This window comes from Thamnophis elegans, chromosome 2 (genome assembly GCF_009769535.1).
Source record: "Thamnophis elegans isolate rThaEle1 chromosome 2, rThaEle1.pri, whole genome shotgun sequence".
In the NCBI taxonomy this organism is placed as follows: Eukaryota; Metazoa; Chordata; class Lepidosauria; order Squamata; family Colubridae; genus Thamnophis; species Thamnophis elegans.
Genome location: NC_045542.1, coordinates 120,189,869 through 120,211,676, shown reverse-complemented (window position 1 = coordinate 120,211,676; position 21,808 = coordinate 120,189,869). Strand labels below are relative to the sequence as shown.

Sequence of the window (21,808 nt, the reverse complement as noted above, 5' to 3'; positions counted from 1 at the left end):
TGGCTCACATTTATGACCAGACTATGCACTTCAACTCCCCCCCCCATCTCTACTCCGCCCTTTCAGCCACCCTGTACTTTGCTGTCTGCTCCTACATACACACCCCAAATGATATTTGCTGTCATGTTTAAAGTAGATTTTCTGCTACAAAATATTGCAGGAGTATAATAAACAGGTTCCTGAGGAATTGGATAGGAGTGCATTTGTGAATAGGACTTAACCAGGCCAGATCAAAAGGAAAATCAGTGGTTGACTATCAAGCTGGTGCCGCCTTCTTTGTTTAAAGATATGTTATATAACCAATTTTGTAGCATCTGGTTAATAAAAGATCTCTGACAAGAATGCTATTGGAAACTGCGTTGGGGTAATGCTGTCAGCCATTAAACAGATACGTCTGTTCACAATAGGATTCTCACAGGGCCACCTTAGTGTCCAAAAGGCATCACTATTAGGTCTGCATTTGAATATTGTAGCGGACTAAATTTCCTTAAGATGAGTTCATTTGAAATCACTGCAGAAAATAAGCCATACATTCCTATTGCAAGCAATAGGACTGAAATGCCATCATTTTTAACTTGCCTTTGTAGAAAGTTGTTTTCACCACATTAACATCAGTACTACTTATCTGAATGAGATGTACCTCAACTATATCTCAAGATAATATGCTTAGTCTTGTCATGTTTTTGTTTCCATTTCTTGTGCCTAATTGCATATTCTGTTTTTCTTTGGCATTCAAATTAGCGTGCATGAGAGTCTCCCCCCAGTTTTATCCTTGGAACAGTTCTGTGAAATAGGTTGTACTCATTCAGGGAGTTCTCTGGGTAGGTGGGAATTTGAACCCGGGACTCCCTAGTTCCAATCCACACTCATGACCAAACACAATTATTTGAAAATGCTGGTGAAAATGGCACAAACATCATTCCCTGGTTCCCGTTTCTGTTACTTTTCTTCATATCCTATTCTACTATTTTTCCTCTTTAGTCACTTCATTTAAATTTTGGGTATTTGGCTTACCTTTTCACTTACAAGCAGCTATAAACGCAGAGCTTCTAACAATATGTTTTATACAAATGAAATCCCTTAGGTTTAGCAATAAACCATCTAGCTCTATCTGACAGAACACTCATCAGACAAAATATGGAAAAATGCAGGCAGTATAATATAAACATAGTTTATATAGTGTGTCCAAAACAATTTTAGCATTTTAATAGAAACTGTGATGAACTAAATAAAAGTCCCGTGTCCATAAATAACTGACATGCATAACAGATTCTACATTAAAACAGCAGTAAGATTTATAATGCCTTGGCCTATGCTTAAGTAAAAGACAGTTAACTATATATTCAAACTTAAACTTCTTCCCTTAACCTATTGCCCATATTTTAGGAGATTTTTTTTTTTTAGTGCAAACACTTTAGTGCCTTTCAAGAGAAATTCCATAGTCTAGACTCTAGAACAAGAAGTGATATAAACAATTACATCAGTCATATTCCAGCACAAGTTATATGGAAATGCCTGGGTTTTAATGGCTGTCTTAGAATAGAAGACTTCTTTACTCTGCATTGGTATCTAATGTCTCAAACCACAGCTATGTTTTGCTTAGAATATAGCATTAATGAAATACAAATTAATGCTAGGGAGCTGGGGAATCACTCATTCTTCTGCAGCACAGATCGTGTACTTTTCTGACTAGTCTCTGCCTGAGCAAAGAACAGCAATGTTAGTGGTGTTCATTTGTATCTGCCTTGGAGCACTGCTTGCTAGAAGAATCTTGGCTGGTAGTAAAAAATATGAATAGAAGCATCTGTTCTTTGAGATGTCTTGAACACGCATAGAGTATAAAAAAGGCAAGTGACTGAAGCTACAACGTGGTAATATGAAGCATTTCAGGTGAAATGAGCACAACAGAAATCGAAAATCAAATATTAACTTAGAAAACAAAAAAGGACCGTGTGAGGGTTTGAAGAGGAATCAGTCTTCAAATCACCAGTTTGGCATGTCTTCTATGTAATCCAGGAGCAAGACTGATAACCTGAAAGCAAATTCCAATACTTCTGGTGATGTGCGAAACTCTTGAGTTCTTGCCTCATTCGTTCTCCTAAGAGAACTTGCTAGGCTCCTAAAGTCCTCCGTAGCAGTGGTCTTTTTGCATTTGTTTTGATGCTAAATGCAGGATAAAACAGGAGAAGGCTGTTGGTGAGAGCAGGTGGGACCAACTTGAAAATCACAACTTTCCGGACTCTTGCATTGGGGGAACAACACTATAGAAAACAGATCTTTGGAATCTGGTGGTAATAAAGATTTGGATAGCCAGGTTGTTTTATTCTAATGTGTAGATTACCAATCATCCTCTTTCCCCATGAATTTTGTCAGGAAGTTTATGGGACACCTACAGCAGGAACAGGGACCTCCGCTTCCCAGAATCCCTGCAGCTCCAAGTCCTTTCAGGCTGCCTTCCAGATTTCCAATAACTGTTGTTTTCTTCTCTAATGAAGTAGACACAAAGACACTTACATCTACAATATCTTCTCAATTCCAGTGCAAATTCCAATAGAACACAAAGACGTAGAACCCCAAAGCTATGAAGAGTATCTTAAAATAACAGCTTTTTAAACAGGCCACTCAAATATAAGCAACACTCATATGACAGGCCAACGAATGACATTTTGTAGCCCTTTAACTTAGCGAAATTTTGTTCTTCCTTCATAGTAACTGTAAAACAAAATCCAGCTCCAGAAAAATAAATAGTGCAGGAATTCTAGTTTTCTGTTAGTAACGACTGTTCATCCATAACATAATATAATCTTGGCTTCAGTTACAAATATGTGTATTGGGGGAATTTGAAAGCTCTAGATACTGTAATCCTAAAACAAGCTATATGCCAGGCTGTGAGCCTAGGTACATAAGGTTAATTCAGCAGTCTTTACATTTATTTATTTTTTACAAACATGTGAAAGAGAGAGAAAAAATTGTGTTGGAAAAAAGAAATCCTGGAATAAGATTCCTGCCTAAAGCACTTAATGGAATGGAGAAAAGAGAGTTTGCTTTTAAATTCTCCTTAATTATAAAAGTTATGATTAACCATTAGAGAACTAACTAGACTTTTCACTGCCATATTATTAATGTGTACACGTTTGTGACTTGACTTGGGAAAATAAATACATTATTTGCATCCGGTTCGTAGTATATCTGCAACAAATTTCCCCCAGTGAGCTTTCCAGGGCTTCACCAGACTGTTCATGTTCACAAGAAGTCTGTTCGTCCGTGCGTCTTCTTGTCCTGCTATTAAGTAGTCTATACCTGGTTTAAAAAAGGATTACATATTGTAAGAATCAATTCTCAATATTAATTAAGTTACAGAATCAAAGATTGCCCAGAAGACTTTACAGCAGAGCAGTGGTGGGTTCCGGATCCCGTTGCAACCAGTACGGTTGAATATGTGCAGTGCGCGCACATGTGCACAGTGTGCATGCGTCCTTACCTCTTGTGACGCCTCCGCGACACTCCAACTGCTTGGCGGAGCATCGGCAAGCACCGTGTGCTCCCTGTGCGTGTGCGGAAGCGCCGAAGAGCTCAAATACAGGTAAGGAGCTCAGATGGGCGGGTGGGCCCTCTGGAGCACCATACTGGAACGGTACCCAGTCCTCCGGCCAGGCACCGGTACGCCTGTACCGGGGCATACTGCCTGCAACCCATCACTGCAGCAGGGGTGTCAAACCCAAGGCCCCAGGGCCTGATCTGGCCCACAGGGTGCTTAGATCTGGTCCGCAGATCCTCCCTGGAAACAGTGAAGGACCGGCCCGCAGTGCTCTGCCAGTAAAAACAGAGCTCGGGAGGGCCACACAAAGGCATTCAGTGAAAACGGAGCTCATGCAGCCCTCCTGGGCTCATCTTCATTGGCAGAGGACTGCAGGAAGCTGTCCTGGATGGAAACGGAGCCTCGATGAGTGACATTGAACTGACCACACCCACCCTGACCATGCCCACCCAGCCCCCTGAAGTCAAACACAACCCTGATGCGGTCCTCAATGAAATCGAGTTTGGCACCCCTGCTTTACAGGGATAATTTTAATTAAGATCATTCATTAATTTTTCTTCTCCTCTCTTTCCACCTGAACACGGTGCTCAGGATGACTTAAAATGCAAATTTCTTAATTACAAGGTTCTTGAGTTTCCTGGAGTAGCAAGATTTGTACTTAATCTAGACTGGGAAATTTAAAATCCTGGAAGAAAGCAATAGCAAACTGATTTCATGGTATTGGCAAGATGATACTTGGGCGTGTTCATGAAGTTCTCAAGAGTCAAACTGAATACTTTATTTTCAAGTGCATTTGTGGCACCATATGGAGCAGGTAGTTTTAGGTTGGAGAAAACATTTTAAAAAGTGAATGCAAATTAACTAATTTGATATGCAATTCAAAATGATGCAATCGATTGTAAGGATGATTGGCGTTGCCAACTGAATTGTGAAAAAAGCATTAGTTACTGGTATTTTAAAATAAACATCTGGAGAGAAGTGTGAAATAAAATGCAGGAGACTTAATTAGGCCTATGCTATGAAGAATTAAAGAATACGAAGATGGCACAATCTGCATATCAGTCCATGCACATGTCTAGTAAGTTCTCTAACCAATATAACCAATGCCCTTCAGACGACTGGATTTGACTCTCATAATCTCTAGTCAGTATAGCCAGCCTACAGGTATTAAAATACAACTTATCCAAAGGTACCAGGCTGTGAAGAATGTGCTCCTGTATCACATTAATACCCAATCTTATGCTGGCTCACATTAGGTTAGTTGACACATTGTGCTAAGCTATAATTGGATTAACTATAGTTTACTGACTATACCATGACTGTTGAAGTGCATACAATATAGCAAAGTGTGAACTGCAGTTGAAAAACCACAGTAGATGGGTTCACACAACATACCCCCAAAAAACATTCTTGTTTTGCACATACCAAGCCCTCAAAGGTCAATGATGACACTATTGAAATTCATTGATATATCAGTAGAATTGTGCTTAATATACCTATGTGACTTTCATGAAAAATATATAAAACAGACAATATACTGTACAAACCCACCCATTGAGGATACCTCTGCTTCACAGCCATGCCATCTGTAACCCTTGTACTCAGTCACCCCCATGGATATAAATAAATTCAGACCCTCCCCAAATGCAGGTAGAAGTTGCCATATAGATGAGCAGAAAAAAAATGTGATCTGTTGATTTGGGCTTAGCAAGTTCTAAGTATGTTTATTCTAATGAAAAGAAGGAGTAGGGAAGACATGATAGCAGTGTTCCAATATTTGAGAGGCTGCCACAAAGATGAGGAGGTCAAACTATTTTCCAAAGCACCAGAAGGCAAGACAAGATGACCTCCAAGGTCCCTTCCAACTGTTATTCTGTGTTGTTCTATGATTGTAGCTATCATGTTTTTTTTTCCACTAAGTACAGTGTATTGCACAAACTCTGACTTCAGCAAACCGTTGTTAAACAAACCTGATTAACCACGGTGGCGCAATGGTTAGAGTGCAGTACTGCAGGCTACTTCTGCTGACTGCTGGCTGCCTGCAATTTGGCAATTTTGAATCTCACCAGCTCAAAGTTGACTCAGCCATCCATCCTTCCGAGGTGGGTAAAATGAGGACCCAAATTTTGGGGACGATATGCTGAATCTGTAAACCGCTTAGAGGGGACTGTAAAGCACTGTAAAGCGGTATATAAGTCTAAGTGCTATCGCTATTTAGCATGTGTGAACCCATGAATCTTGGGTTGACAGCAATTCTCTGAGAAAAAAAAAACCTTCTTCAAATTGAGCTTTTTAATCATTACAGGTAGAGATGGATCCTACTACATGATAACACTATGCTCCAACAATGAACTAAGTTACTAAGGTATCTCTCCTGTACATATGAGTTGGAAAAAACACAAGTTTCATCATTGTGTGTTAAAGATGTGACAGTAACCCTCAGCTTACTAGAATAGTGGGGCAGAATACTTACCAGGATTTAGAATAGGGCATGTACACCCTCGGTTGGTCCAAGAATCTGGATATATGCTTCGGTTATTCCTGGTGATTTTTACTTTGCCTGATTTCAGAACCTTCTTTATCTTCACAATTACTTCAGCATGGGTTCCTTTGTCATGAGCAGATAGAACTTTTGCTCTTAAAACTGCAAGACAGCACAACACACTTGTAGAATAATTTCAAGTCTTTTTTGAAGCAAGCTGGAATATATGGATGCTGGGGTTTTTTTTGGCAAGAATATGGTCATGACCAGTTTTTGCCTTCTGAGATCCCCCCTCCCCCCCGTGCTAGTCTACTCTACAGCCCTAGAGTTGCCTACTGGTTTCCTGATTATGCTACATTGGCCTGATTCTGGTTAGTTTCTATCAAGATTATCCCCAGCTTAGTTAGGATGCTATAGCAGATTTAACCAAAAAGTCCTGCCTATTTTTCCTGGGTTCCCTAGGAGAAACTAAAGAGTATCTCAGCTTTTTAAAGGCCCAATAAGGTTATAAGTGAAACATAAGTTGCATTACAGCAACTGTAAAAGGAACATCAGAACAAAACTCTAATGCAAGGAAAGAAAGTTTATATTGTCCATCACACTGCAATCTCAAATTATTTAAAAAATCTGTCTTCATCCAACTGCCTATTCATACTGCCATCAATATGTATAATCAGTGGTGGGATTCAACCAGTGTAACAACCAGTGTGATTTGCGTGCGCTTCATGCATGCATAGTGCATTTGAAAGCTTACTTTCTACTGCAGCCCTGGTGCAAAACAGCTGAGGCCCAGCAATCCGCTATGCCATGCCTATCAGCTGGGCTTCAGAAAAGGGAATATAGTGTATTTTTCGGATTATAAGATGCACCTTTTTCCCTCAAAAAAGAGGGTGAAAATCTGGGTGCGTCTTATACTCTGAATACAGCATTTTTGTCCTCCCAAAACACAACTCCCCTTGCAAAAATAGCCGTGCATAACCTTTAGGAGGCTTCCAGAATGCTCCTGGGGCTAGGGGGGTCAAAACTGAGTGTAAACGGGCCATTCTTTGCTCATTTCCCCCCTCCAGCCCCCAGGAGCACTTTATAAGCTCCTAAAGGCTATGCATGCCCTTTTTTTGACAAAAATGCACCTGTTTTTGCAAAAATGGGTCATTTTTTGCTCATTTTTGCCCCCAGCCCCAGGAGCATTCTATAAGCCTCCTAAAGGCTATGCATGCCTCTTTTTTTTTTTTTTTTGACAAAAACAGGCCCATTTTCCTGAAAAACAGACCGTTTTGGGAGGTCTGCAGAGTGCAAAAACTTTTTTTTAATTTGCCTCTTCAAAATCTTGGTGCGTCTTATACTCCTGTGTGTCTTACACTCCAAAAAATACTATAGGTCAGAATAGTGCAGGGGGAAGTGGGCAGGCCCACCTGATCATTGGAGCGAACCTGTTTGCTCTCAGCTGATGATCAGAGCTACCAATTTGCCTGAACCGGTCCGAACCAGCTGAATCCCACCCCTGTGTATAATTGCTGCCAGGCAGATGGGTGTTATCTCTTTCTATCATTTATCTACTACCAGTGTTGATATCCTTAGAATGAAAACAATGTAAATCAAATGAGGCAACACTGTTTTACTGAAGCTATAGAAGCTTGCTCCCAACAACTATTTGGGTGCATGATAGTGTTAAGTACTGGAGTCTAACACACCATTGACTTACATTGCTGGCTCCTGATTGGTTGAGACGCGAGCAGCCAGCTGGCGGGAGAATTCCGCTATCCTATTGGTTAAGCATCTGACAGCTCTAGTATAAAAGGGCTGTCAGCTGTCCCTTGCTTTGCTGTTTGCCAGTTCGAGGTTTGCCTTACATTGAGCTGTATGTCACTATAAATAAAGGTTGCGTTAGCTTCAACCTGCCTTGCCTCAGTTCCTGTCTGCCTCCTTCTCCCTACAGAATAGATAGTTTAGGAATCACATGGACCAGGGGCAGGAAGCCCCCATTTGTAGATTCCTAGAGGCTACTTGGTGCAGGAAGGTCTGACCTTTTGAGCCTTTTTACAATGGCTTTTTGACAGACTAGAACATTGAGGACCCATTTCTTCCTTAAAAGCTCAGAAATTTCAGATTCAAGCTGATTTCCCATATTTTGGAGAGTTGGAAGGAACTAAAGCTATCCTCAGCATCCACAAAGTTCAACCCAATTATTTCACTCCTTATAACCCCAATATAAATCCTTAAAATATAAGTTGGGGCCAAAAGCTTCAGGCCAGTCCACTTGTTAGCAGGTCGGGCACAAGTCAGCATCAGTGGGATGGGCATGTTCAAATAAGCAAAGTGACAGATGTGGCATCATGATTCAAGCTTCACCCCTCCTCTATGCGAGTTAAGTTTGCACATACATGTTGACTTGTATGGTTGCCTAACTTATATTCTTTGTCCCTTCGTCTCCCTTTCCTCTCTTCCCAGAATCTTTTTCCTTGCAGAGGGGAAAAAATTGTTTGGACAAACTTTCTCTTTCTAAACTGTTTTTCTTTGTGTGCTGGCTCTGTTTCCCTGGAAGGTGCTAACTGCAAGCAAGCTCAGCTCTGCAACTTTCATTAGTTAATTAGATTGTCCAGTTTGCATTGCCATCTGAAATTGGCATCCAAACCATTTTAGTCCCAAAGGCTTGCCTTTAAATCCTAAACCAGGGGTGTCAAACGCGGGGTGTTTAAATCTGGCCCATGAGGCCAGCCTGGAAATAGTAAAGCACTAGCCTGTGGTGCCTCTGGCAGCCAAAACGGGCATGGGGGACTGCATGTGGCCCTCCTGCATCAGGCTTTTAGCCTGGACAGCTTCCTGCAGCACTCTGGCAGCCAAAACAGAGTGCGGGGGAGTGGCAGGGTGCTGCAGGAGGTGTCCAGGCCAAAACGGGACACAGGATGGCTGCACACAGCCTCCCACTCCCTGTTTAGGCTGGCAGTCGTTCATCCCATCTCCCCCCCCCCCCGTCGGCCCACGGAGAACTACAATGCTGATTTGGCCCTCGAAGAAATCCAGTTTGACATCTAAGTAGGGGGCCAGGAACATGCTAAGCTTGCCAGCATGAAGGCATTCCTTTCAATGTGAATTCCCCATTGTGTGCTTGTTTACTGTCTTGTAATCTCTTCCTTTCCACTGAATATAAATACAAATACATTGATTTTCTCTTGCTAATTATCCTAGTATTGAGGTGAGGATTCAAAAGGGTGGGGAGTAGGGAAAAGGGTATACAATTTCCCCCCTTTTCCGGAGCTACAGTACCTTGTGAGTTGAATTCCAGAACGTGAGCCTTTCCTCACCATTAGGGCTCACCTGGCTGATTGAGGTCATATTGTCCTGACATTGTAAATATCTATGGGCATCTTCTTAATACGCTTGTTTTAAGCTTTATTACAGTCTAGGCATCTCCCTCAGTTCTCCTTCTCTAGTATCCAAATAATTCCTGCAAATTCTAAATTCAGTGTCAATGCGCAGATTAACAGAAACACAAGTACAAAAAAGGCCGGGTCTTGCATTGCTATGCCACATCAGTCATCTTAACTGCTTTGACCCATCCCGCAGACATTGCTGGCCCAAAGACAAGTTGCAGCACACCCATCCCTGAATGGATGTACAAAGTAAGAAAGATGACCTTTTCACAATAGGCAAGAGCTGTTGCTGAGGCAAAAGGAGGAAAAAAAACCCCTGAGAAACAAGATAACATGGTAAATGGGTCAGGCAGATGCCTTCCTAATCGATTGGGATATAGGAAGAGGAGGTACAGCACATTCAGACTTGCAAGATTCTGTTGTTATAGATAATTTCAATAAAACTAGCCTTCCGGCAGAGTTGATTTCCTGTTTCATCTACCTCTAAAGAAGGTTTCCATCCCAATACAGAAGAAAAGTTGCACCCCCTTTAAGGAGGGCAGGGCATATAATTATGATTGGCCAAATGTGTGCATGGATTAGCCCATTCTGTGCATGTAAAAGGAAATAAATAAATGAAAAGAATAAAATAAATAAATTAAAAGAATAAAATAAATAAATTAAAAGAATAAAAAAAGGTAACCCTCTCCAAACTCAATTGCAGAAAATATGACTTCAGCAACAAAGTGGTCAATGCCTGAAATGCACTACCTGACTCTGTTGTTACATCCTCTAACCCCCATAACTTTAACTTTAAACAGTCTAGCGTGGACCTCACCTCTTCCCTAAGATGTCTGTAAAGGGGGCGTGCATAAACGCACCAGCGTGCCTACTGTCCCTGTCCTATTGTCCCCATTTATTCGTACCCATTTTCTGTGTTCATGTCCATGTTTATACTGTTATCTTGTACATGTTTGACAAACTAACTAACTAACTAAATAAATAAATAAATAAATTATTTTTTATTTTAAGAGGAAGCCTAGAACCTAAGTTTCTTTGACCCAGAAGCATTCTTATTCAGAGTTCAGATTTTTGGAAGATGGAAAAAGCAACAAGAAAATTATGCTGCATTTCCATTTTTAAAAAAAGTAATTTCTTTCACTTACCGTAGGCGTATTTCATCTGACAAAAATTGCTGACGCTTCCTAGGATCCTCTCTTTGCACACACACTTTTCTAGCCAGGAAATCATAAACCAATGTGTCAAATAAGATTGCATAAAAAAAGAAGAAGAGGAGGAAGAAGAAGGGAGAGGGAGAAACCAGTCACCCCAATTTTCATAAATGCTTGCAATAAATTAATACTTAGGAAACAGCTGTAGAGTGTTAAGTTCCCAAGCTGAGATATTGTATAAATGTTTCAAGTTGTATAAAATAATTAAATGTAAGCATTGACTTTCTCCAATCTGTTTAAATTGTATCAGGTAAAAGAGTGTAGAATAATGGATTATAAATGCCCCCCTCCCATTTTGGAGAACTTTCTCCCAAAATGATTCTTTTTAATTGATATTTTTATACAATTAATAAGATGACACACACACACACACAAACACAACCACAAAGAGCCTCAGAATCTGTTGATGCTCACTTGGAACATGACATTTGGAGATTCCATCAGTTTTTAAAGATGTTAGGTGTTAGATCTGGAAGCCATCCTTTTCCTTTTTGGATTTTGTTGGGGGTGTTTCTTGGAACCCTGACATTAAGCAATATATAGAATATAGAATAGAATATTCTTTATTGGCCAAGTGTGATTGGACACACAAGGAATTTGTCTCCTGTGCATAAGCTCTCAGTATACATGCAAGCAACAAGTGATAAATCATAAGATACAATCATAGATCGCAAGATGCAACCAACAAAGTGATAGTCATAAGATAGGAACAGGTAATAGGAAAGTCGATAAGGATAATAGTAATACTGTCCTATTACATGTTAGACATAAGACAGTGCAGTGGGAATTATGTGTTTAGCAGAGTGATGGCATGGGAGGGCGGGGACTGTCTTTGTGTCTGGTTGTTTTGATATGCAATGCTCTATAGCGGCATCCTGAGGGAAGAAGTTGAAACTGTTTATGTCCAGGATGTGAGGGGTATGTAGATATTCTCGGCCCTCTTTCTGGCTCGTATAATATACAGGTCCTCAATCAGAGGTGGTATTCAGCAGGTTCTGACCAGTTCTGGAGAACCGGTAGCGGAAATTTTGAATAGTTCAGAGAACCGGTAAATACCATTTCTGACTGGCCCCATGCTATTCTCTGCCTCCTGAGTCCCAGCTGATTGGGAGGAAATGGGGATTTTTGCAATAACCTTCCCCTGGAGTGGGGTGGGAATAAAGATTTTACAGTATCTTTCCCCTGCCACGCCCACCAAGCCACGCCCACCAAGCCAAGCCACATCCATCAAGCCATGCCCACCAAGCCATTCCACATCCACCATTCCACGTCCACAGAACTGGTAGTAAAAATTTTTTGAATCCCACCACTGTCCTCAATGAAAGACAGGCTGGTTGCAATTGTTTTTTCTGCAGTCTTAACTATCCATTGAAGTCTGTGCCTGTCCTGTTTAGTTGCTGTATCAAAATCAGACCGTTATAAAAGTACAAATGACAGACTCGATAATTTCTCTGTAGAACTGTATCAGCAGCTTCTTCAGCATTCGATAAAGAATATGCTGCCATAAAAGTTCCTTTTTAGTTTGATCTAAACTTTTATACTTTTAGTCAATGCTTTGTAAGTCATATGATAAATATTTCTAAATAATCCAAAATGTTCTCATACCTTACCAACGTTGTAATTTGTCTCAGTCTATTTATTGGGGATGGGGGGGTGGAGAGAAGTGGAGCAGAAATCATACCTGGGTATCTTAAAGCTGAAAAACCCTGCTTGCGATCGTTCCATTGCCATTCATTTTCGCTTTCGTTGGCTGGGGTTTGGAGGAAGTGAGGAATCCTCCCACCAATAGGAATATTAAAAAAAGCTGAATTGTCATAGCTGGAAAGAGAAGAGCACACAGACAAGAACAGGATGAGATTAAAAAATGTTTTATTTAGCCATCTGTTTAATCTGTTTCAATAATACAGAAGTAGGGCCAATGAGCCAATTAAACATGGGACGTTTAACCAACTGTTAGCAGTTGCTACCCAAACATATACAATGCTTCTTGGGAAAAATTTTTTTCCATTTCTAACTGCCTGGAAGCTCTGCTGATCCATTGGGGTCTTCTAAGGGCACTGCCTAGAAAACTGAAATAAACTAGAACCAGGATCTTCTCTGTAGTAATCCCAGTGCTATAGAATCTCATTTCCTTCACCCTCTTTCTATTTGTTTTAAAAATAATTTGGAAACTTTTTTTTAAAACAACGTAATTTTCTTTCTGATGTATATTTTATGTTAGGCACTGAAGGCCACTCTAAGAATCAAATATAATGGTTTATTTATCTTATCGATCTCATGAAGCTCCACTAATTAATCCCACAGATGGCTGTAATGGTATTCCTTAATTTAGGCAATGGAGCCAATCCGATGCCATTTTGGGCCTGGCCAAGGAAAGCATTAGAGTAGTGATAGGGTCCTTTCATAGTGATTGCCTAAAGGTTTCCTTAGGCCAAAGCTCCCCAACCTTTCCGGCTTTGCGGACCAGCGGGGTGGGGAAGGGGGGAGCAGAGAGGGGATGCTTCTGTGCGAGCAATGGAAAAGTGTGTATGCATGTGCAGGTCACGGATGGGTTGCTGCTCGTTTTACTACTATTTGGCAAATCCCTGCACGTTCATGCAGTGTTCAATGTAAGTTGTTCTGTGTGCATGTGCAGAACAATTTACAGTAAACTGTGCATGCTCAGTCACTAAAATCCAAAATGGTGACAGCCGAGCGACAGCGAGGGAATCAGTTCGGGGGCATGTCAGGCTTGAGTTGCTGCTTTTCTGCTACCAAACCGGGCCGAACCGGGTTCACTTGCACAAGTGGTGAGGATGTGCACCAGCCACTCCCATAAATGGAGAGTATGCACATCAGCTCGCCCACAGCTAATGCAAGTGGGGATGTGTGCGCATGCACATCACTACCACGGCCCCATAATGGGCCATGGCCCGGGGGTTGGGGACCTCTGCTCTAGGCAATATCTTATCAGTTGAACTGCCTATGCTTGATAGCCTGTTGTGTTTAAAATGAAAGGACCAATTTCAATTCCAAAGGTCCTTTCCCAAAAGGCAACAGGACTTTGGTTTGTTTTTTTAAGTGTTTTGCTTCTCATCCAAGAAGCTTCTTCAATTCATTTCAGAACTGAAGAAGCTTCTTGGATGAAAAGCAAAACATTTTCAAAGAAAAAACAAACCAAAGAAAGTCCAGTTGCCTTTTGGAAAAATATCTTTGGGACAACCATGGACTGGATGATCGAGACTCTCCATAAACATTTAAAATGACAAGTAACTCATTGGGTGGCCTAAGGGCTCCTGCCAGCAAGAGGAAATACTAGCAGGAGCAAGGGCAGGATTTGGGGGAAGCAGAAAGAACCAGTTCCAGGTGGGGGCCAAGCAGGATGGGGAAAGCCAAAATGTGTTTTCCTGGGGATGCTTCCCAAGAACTCTCTTAAGTTCCCAAATTCCCTCTGCTTCCACTGCAGAGAGCTGGTTTACCTGGGGAGACATTCTCCAGTATGCTTGTTACAGTCTCTAGCACAGGCACAGGGCTGGCAGCCATTTTCTCCAAAGCCCCAATACCCCAATAGACACCAGTCACATTTGGGTCCTGCAACACCTGGCTTGCAGTAGCAGAAGCCTGTCTTTGGATGACATTTCTGGCCTTGGTTCAGCGTTATATTCAGTGAGCCCATGGGATGGCAGGAGCAAGCTGGAACAGAAAGCAGAAAATAATAGACCTTATGGGGTTTTTCCCCTTGAAAACTTTCAAGTAAGGGCTCTAGGCCAGGAAGTGGTTAAGTCAACTGAGTTTTAAACTTGTGTTGCAATGCTGGTGTGACTATTTATTGCTGTGTAGCCCTGTAATTAGGATGAAATATCATTAGGTTTTCTATACCAAATATTGACCAGATACAGCTGTTACTGATGAATCTCTGCATGCATTTCTTCTTATACATCCGAAAATTCAGAGAATGTGAAAGTTGAAGGATAATTGTATTCTGATTCCTGAAATATGTCAGGAAATATGAATAGGTCAGTTCTGTTTAAATGGAAACCAAATGTCTGTCTCTATTGCTAGCCATAAATAACATGCTCACGAAGTATTTGGATTTCGGTAGGGACTGAACCTTCTGCCTGTTTACTCTTCTGCCTGCTTCTTTAAGATTTTTGATTGCTTTCCTATCCCTTGCATTTTTAGATTTGATTTTATGAATTAAATGTTCTAAACTGGCCAAACTGGGAGATGGTAAGCCTAAGCTACAATCCTGTGGAGGTGAATGGAATAAATTGAGTTAAAACATAAATTGCAACTCATCTACCTATCAACAGAAACAAATATTTAAGAGGCTGTCACAGAGAAGAGGGAGACAACCTCTTCTCCAAAGCACCTGAGGATAAGACAAGAAATAACGGTTGGAAACTTGTCAAGGAGAGATCCAACCTAGAATTAAGGAGAAATTTCCTGACAATGAGAATAATTAATCAGCTTGTCTTCAGAAGTTGTGGGTGCTCTAACACTGGAAGTTTTTAAGAAGCCATTTATCCAGAATGGTATAGGGTCTTTTGCTTGGACATGTGACTGGACTAGAAGACCTTCAAGATCCCTTCCAACTCTGTTATTCTGTTCTGTTCTGTTCTACTCTACTCTTCCTTGGTGCCCATTTTCTTCATAGGAAGAACTTGGAAAGATTTTTAGATGGAATAGAACAAGAAGATGTCTTGCATGAGACAATGAAGTGGGGCCCTATTTGTTCCAAGCTCTGGCCCTGCCCATTTTATGCTATAGCCCTACCTCCTGAAAGAACATGGCTTCATTGAACTTTCCAAAATGACTCCATAGGTTTCAGGCAAAATGATTTCTTATTCCTACTTCTACTTTTGAGAAGATTTGTTTATAATCTACTGGAATAACTGGAAATCTCAAGTATAGCTTCATAGTTAAATATTACATTTTGACTAAGGCATTCCATATATGGAAGGGATGTTTGAGCATTACTAAAAGGAGGTCAGTGAAGGAGGATTTGGCTAATCTTTGGATAGTTGAACTTGCTATCCCCGATACTGGTGATCAAGTGAGAACATGTTTGATCATGATGACAAAAGCAGAGGGATATCTTCGCATCTGAATTTTGTTCCTTTCTTTTCCCCTGGGACCTTGAGGATTTATCCTTGAAGACAGCACAAGGGCTAGTCTCTGAATGGAATACTTCTTTTAAACAGGCTCTCAACTAAGGGATTAATGAGATATTTCATTCAGACTTTTCATCTGTCTTCACTCTGAAACTTGCTGCCCACTGGGAGGGTGGGATGGAGGGAGGGAGGATGGTTTTCTCATAAAAGAGCTGAGAACTGTGTTGCTCATCCCACAAACATCTGTGCTATCTGCTGTGACAAATGTGTTGTTTTCCTCTTTGGTATTTCACAGCAATTTTTATCATGGCGTTTTCCCAGTAAAAAGAAGCAGATACAAGAGTCATTCCTGGAACATGATATCAAAGCCTTTAGGCATTTTGCTTAATTAAGACCCAATGGACAAAGTGTGGCACAAATGAAGGCTCAAAAGTTGTGGAGTTGTGTGGAGGATTAGCTACTGACCATGAAATCTGATTAAAGGACAGCCAGTTTGACTGCCAACATGTCATCTTCTGGTTTATCTTCAATGTATATAATGAGGGGAGATAAGATTATCCTCATCCATCAACTTCTTGAGAAGGAGCCTCCATCGATGAAAGAGCCCATCTGTGTAGATAGGCTCAGATTGTATGAGGAGAAACCTTACTCTTCTACAATTTGTTCACAGTCTTTGTCAGAATTATTCTGAGTATACTATCCAGGGATCAGAGAGCCTGAAGTGTAATCTCATCTCCTTCATTACAGTTCTTTGGATGTCGAATCAGGCAAATCAAGTTGGAAATCTGGACTGTTTTCTGGCGTGGTAAATATGAAGATATTTAGTTCATTCAAATGTTGCTGTAGGATTTGATTTCTCTTCAATTCTTCTTTATCCCATCACACCAACCTCTTCAGAATGCAATAAAAATAGTTCTAAAGGTGATTTGCTTGATTTATCATTCCTCTTTAACTTTTAACCTTAGCCAGTTTCTTTTGTATATCCAATAAAGTAGTGACGGTGAACCTTTTCGGCACCGAGTACCGAAAAGGGAGCACGTGCGTGCGCACTTTGCGAGCTCGTCGGAGGAACTGCCCAGGGGGCATGCGCAAGCTGGTTTCCAGCGCATGCATGTGCGCCAACCAGCTAGTCTTCCAGTTACTGGTGTGTATGCGTGCATGATGATCAGCTGGCTGGTGTGCATGCTCACGCTGGAAAACAGAAGACCAGCTCTTCCAGTTTCCGGCACTGCCGCATAAAGGGCAGCTGATCATCATGCGTGCATGCGTACCAGAAACCTACAAGAGGAATGTGCAACGCCACACATTCCAGCTCCCCGTGCCACTTGACTCAGCCTTCCATCCTTCCGAGGTGGGTAAAATGAGGACCCAGATTGTTGGGGGCAATATGCTGACTCTGTAAACCGCTTAGAGAGGGCTGAAAGCCCTATGAAGCAGAATATAAGTCTAACTGCTATTGCTATTGCTATGTGACATAGGTTCGCCATTATGGCAATAAAGCATCGTTTTCCAAATCATCTTTTAGCCTGTCATTTGTAATACAACTTTCAATTCTTTCTCTGTCTTAGTAGACAAAGTTTGCTCTACTTCTGTCATTCCTTTATTCTGTCCATATTTTTTTGACAGAATCTAACCTATAGAATCAGGCAACATTACTGACAAACATGGATAGTACTAATTTCTAGCCGATTCTTCAAAGATCTCCTTTAATATTTCCAAATTATGACATTTAGTGTCATTTTGCAAGTCTCAATTAACCAATACCAGAAGCTGGAAGCTTGTTTGCATTTTTTTCATTTCTATTCAGAATCTTTAATCCTACCTAGAGTCCAGTCTCTAAAATTATGAAGTTGCTTATTTTTATTATGAGCCAATAATAAATAAGTCTGTTTCCCATGAGAAACTGAGAAACTAATCATAAAACCTTTTATCATTAATTCCAAAACCCGATAATAAAAATCACCGTTCCAAATTCATTTGAAACTTTCATCTGTTTATAACTTTCCTACATCTAACTCTTTGTTCAGCTTTTTCTATTTGAATTTGATTTCAAACCCTTTAAGTTCTTAAGCTTGTGATTAATTTTTGTTTTTGTTCAGTTGAAGCTAAACTCTGACTTTTCACACTTGTCATATTGAAGGTTTCTAATAGCTTCTAGATGGTTAATAGGCAACTTCCAAAAGACATTAGAAAGTGGGGCTTATGAACACAGTGTTGTTTAAAAGGCTCTACTGCATTTGCAAGCAAGATGGCTAATACCTTTGTCTCCTAGTGCTCAAACCTGCAGAAGAATGCTGTACTATGGTGTCCCCATGAGGAGCAGCCAACTAGAGCACATGTGGATGATCTCCCAACCTCTCCTTATCAAGGCAGTTCTGAAGAATCAGTCTGCCCATTGGCCCTTCTGTCTTTGCCATGGTTGCCAGCTCTGCTTCCACAGATATTTCTTTAGTTCACCATGCCTTCTCTAGAAGTCCTTAGCTAACAGACTTCACAATGAAAATGAAAATAAATATCAACGCTCCAAAAACACAAATCTGCATTCAGTAACAACAGTTGTTACATCCTCAAACTACCACAGCTTCAACCTTAAACTGTCTATCGTGGACCTCACCCCATTCCTAAGAGGTCAGTAAAGGGGCCATGCATAAGCGCACCAAGCGTGCCTACCATCCCTGTCCTACTGTCCCCATTTATTTGTACTCATTTCCTTCGTTCATGTCCGTGTTTATACTTATACCTGTTATCTTGTACATGTTTGACAAACTAAATAAACAAATAAATAAAATAAACTTCATAGACTTAACATGACTGGATAAGTAGGTGTATTCCAGATAAGAAAAAAGATACACAAACACGCACAGGTTTACTATATGCATGTATGTATAATACATGTTTTTCAGGCAGTGAAACGTTTTTGCTAGTCCTCAAACTAGTTGGGCAATGGGGCTCTTGGGAAATCACCTACCAATAGGGAAAGCAAGAAGCATGAAACACTAATTAAAAACTTCTATTGATGCTAGACAGATGTTTAAAGCAATTTTACAGACATAACACTGGCAACACATGGTATGTTTTCCCAGTATTTTTTTTTACAATAAATACCAAAAGAGAGTTCATGGATTCTGTTCCATTTTCTAATCAACATTCATACCAAGCATATGCAAACATTGCAAGAAAGAAACATCAGGTGTTTTTAGTCTCATGTAGATATTTTCTTAGCATCACCCAAATGATTCATAACATAACTAAACACTACTAGTGACTTCTTTATGCATATGATATATGCATGGTTTCAGGAGAATAAAAGCAAAGTGACAAGGATCCACAAATGTCATTAGCCTTGGTAAAGGAGCCAAAGAGTTGCCAAAAATTTCTCAAGAAAGGCACAGCTGCCGTATTCCAAGCATCTTCAAAGTTTACTGTGATTGGGGTAATGAATCTCTGCCTTTTGTATGTGATGAATGTTAAATCAAAAAACAAAACAAAATCCTATGAATGATTGGATTGGGAAGCACACTTGTACTGAAGGAGCTCCATATAATAATTGGTAATAATAGTTTCAGCATTGTCAGCCTTGCAAGGTAGACCAGATGGGAAACATAGCCAGATAAGCTAATTCTACTTTACTGTAACATTACACTAAGAGAACCTTGCAAGTCTGAAAGGATATCAGTAAAGCCAATCTGGTCTAGTAGTTAAGGTGCTGGCCTAGGAACCAGGAGACCATGAGTTGTAGTCCACCTTAGGCACGAAAAAACACTTGGCTAACTTTCTGCCAGCCTCTCTCTCTCTCCTCCCTCTCTCCCTCCATCCCTTCCTCCCTCTCTCTCTCTCTCTCTTTCTCTCGCTCCCCCCCAACCCATCTCACAGGTTTGTTCTGGAGAAAATGGGAGGAGGAGGAAGAAGAGGTATTAAGTATGTTTGCCACCTTGAGTTACTTATAAAAAATAAAGGTGGGATAAAACCAAATACACTAGAACCTCTATTACGATCATAATTCATGCCATAACTTTGGTCACAACCCAATTTAGTCATGACCCGAACCTAATTTTGGAAATTTGGCGCTTACAAAAAAAAAAATGGCACGGAAGAGGAAATTGGACGCAAAAAAAAAAAAAGTGAATTGTTTGGTCGGAACCCAATTTTGTCGTGGTCAGAAGCGTTCGTGACCAGAAGTTCTACTGTAAATCTCCCCCCATATCTCTTAGCCAGAAACTAGGGAGGGTCTCTTCTGATCCTCTGGTCCTGTGCACATTCCCAGGTCAGGTTAAGGTGCCTTTTATCTACCCTTGGCTGCGTCTACAGGTAACCATTCCCAGTGGCATAGGAATGAATATTGCTTGTCACTCTACATAAGCATATTCAATTCATCTTACGTTACTATCAGTTGGGAAAAAGCATCTCTCTTTATGCAACACAGTTAATTTGCAAATGGGTACCTTTGTGATGCAAGGACTTCATCTCATACCTGAATGACATCTATCATAGTTATGTATTCAGGAGTTGGGCAGTGCAAATGTAGGTCCATAAAAGAAAGGAAACACTACAAGAGGCACATGACTATAAATCTAGCTGCACTTAAGTTGTGTTTGCATATTTCAAGTAGCCTTCCAATACTGCCTTGTACTTTCTTTTTGGCCAGATTTTGGCAAAACCAGAACAAAATGTTAAATGTGATGAAGTTTCTGTTCATTACAAATGAGGCATGATGACAGTATGTGATGTATATGCAACAGAAGGGCAGGATTGATCCTTAAAAAAGATACGGCAGTTGAAAATTAAACAGAGAATATGAAATATAATTTCAAACATATTTATCTCTTTTAACATGCTTTACACCTTTTTGCATCTAATCTGTTCTGCCATTTACAGTTGGGAATTATGATATCTCATATCCTGTTTACTATTAATTTCCGTATCATACGGCCAATACTATGGGTGGCAAAGGAGAAAGGATTCAAAAGACAAAAGTATCACTGAATACATAAGTAACCAATGCTGTCAAATACAACATTCAATATAGCTTGTAATTTTCAAAGAGGCTTATTTGATGATAATCTGGTGAGCTGCTAATACTCACAAAGGTGAATTTAAAAGCACAGAGTTAGTGGGGAGGGGGAAATTGCCTTCCCTGGTACTGGGCAGTTGCTGGTCAGATCAGATCAAAGCCCTGGAGAAAACTGAGATACAGTTTCATTAATGCAGTCTTTAGTAAAGTTTCCACAGCCTATAATAGTTTTACTTCTAAGCTGTTCTCATCCAAGTGACTATCTAATAATGCTTCTTTCTGATTAGGGAGTGTTGGCAGCACGACTGGGCTTTAGAACAAGGATGCAAACTCTTTCAACCACCCTAAGTCTTGAAATTTAATCTGGTGCAACAAGGACTTGACAAAGCTTCCTTTTTTATCAACACCTCTGAGAATGGGAGAAAGAGCCACAGGAGAAGTCCTTTAGTGTTGTGCGCTAGGCTGGGCATCCCAGTAGGTTATGTAGATCCTTGATCCATGTGCTTTCACAAAAGGTTACAAATAGGTGAAGGCGGAGGAGGGGGGCAGCAGAATGAAGGCTGAGCCAGCACTAGCATTCAAGAAAGAGCAACACAAAGGAGCATAAACAGAGGAAGTGTTGTGAACTGGAGGTCACTTGAGCAACATCAGAGGCCTGGCAATCCCGGTGTGAAAAGCATATGTAACCTGAGTTTAAAGGCAACCTTGATCTAGTCTATCAAAGCAGCAGGAGAAACCCCAGAAGTCAGTCAGTAACTTGATTCAAGAAATGTTAGAGGGAAAGCAGGTGTAATAGGAAAAAGAGATCCTGGCTTTGGAATAGAAAAGCTTACTTCTAATAACAAGGCAGACTTTAGCCCTGTCTCCCCATGATAGTATTACATATGAAAGGTGCTTTTTCAAGAGGCAACTGGACTTTCTGGTTTTTCTTTGAAGACCTTTTACTTCTCATCCAAGAAGCTTCTTCAGCTCTCAGAAAAACACCTTTGAAAATGCACCTTTGGGACAACCATGACCTGGATGTCTGAGAATCTCCATATACAATTACATATGAAATGAACAGTTCGAACCTGCACAACAAATATTCTCTTTTATCTATACC

At 40.6% G+C, this 21,808-nt stretch overlaps 1 protein-coding gene across 1 annotated transcript in view; it reads right to left on the bottom strand.

Moving 5' to 3' along the window:
* Positions 1 to 1,189: 1,189 nt before the first annotated feature.
* LOC116502742 (netrin-4-like) overlaps positions 1,190 to 21,808 on the bottom strand; it is a 98,430-nt gene continuing 77,811 nt past the window's right edge. Inside the window, exons 6-10 of the mRNA XM_032208648.1 lie at positions 14,061 to 14,274; positions 12,284 to 12,420; positions 10,537 to 10,605; positions 6,012 to 6,182; positions 1,190 to 3,300 (exon numbers count right to left, since the gene is read on the bottom strand). Coding sequence (XP_032064539.1) covers positions 3,164 to 3,300; positions 6,012 to 6,182; positions 10,537 to 10,605; positions 12,284 to 12,420; positions 14,061 to 14,274 — 728 coding nt within the window. The 3' untranslated portion in view covers positions 1,190 to 3,163. The remainder of the gene's footprint in view (positions 3,301 to 6,011; positions 6,183 to 10,536; positions 10,606 to 12,283; positions 12,421 to 14,060; positions 14,275 to 21,808) is intronic.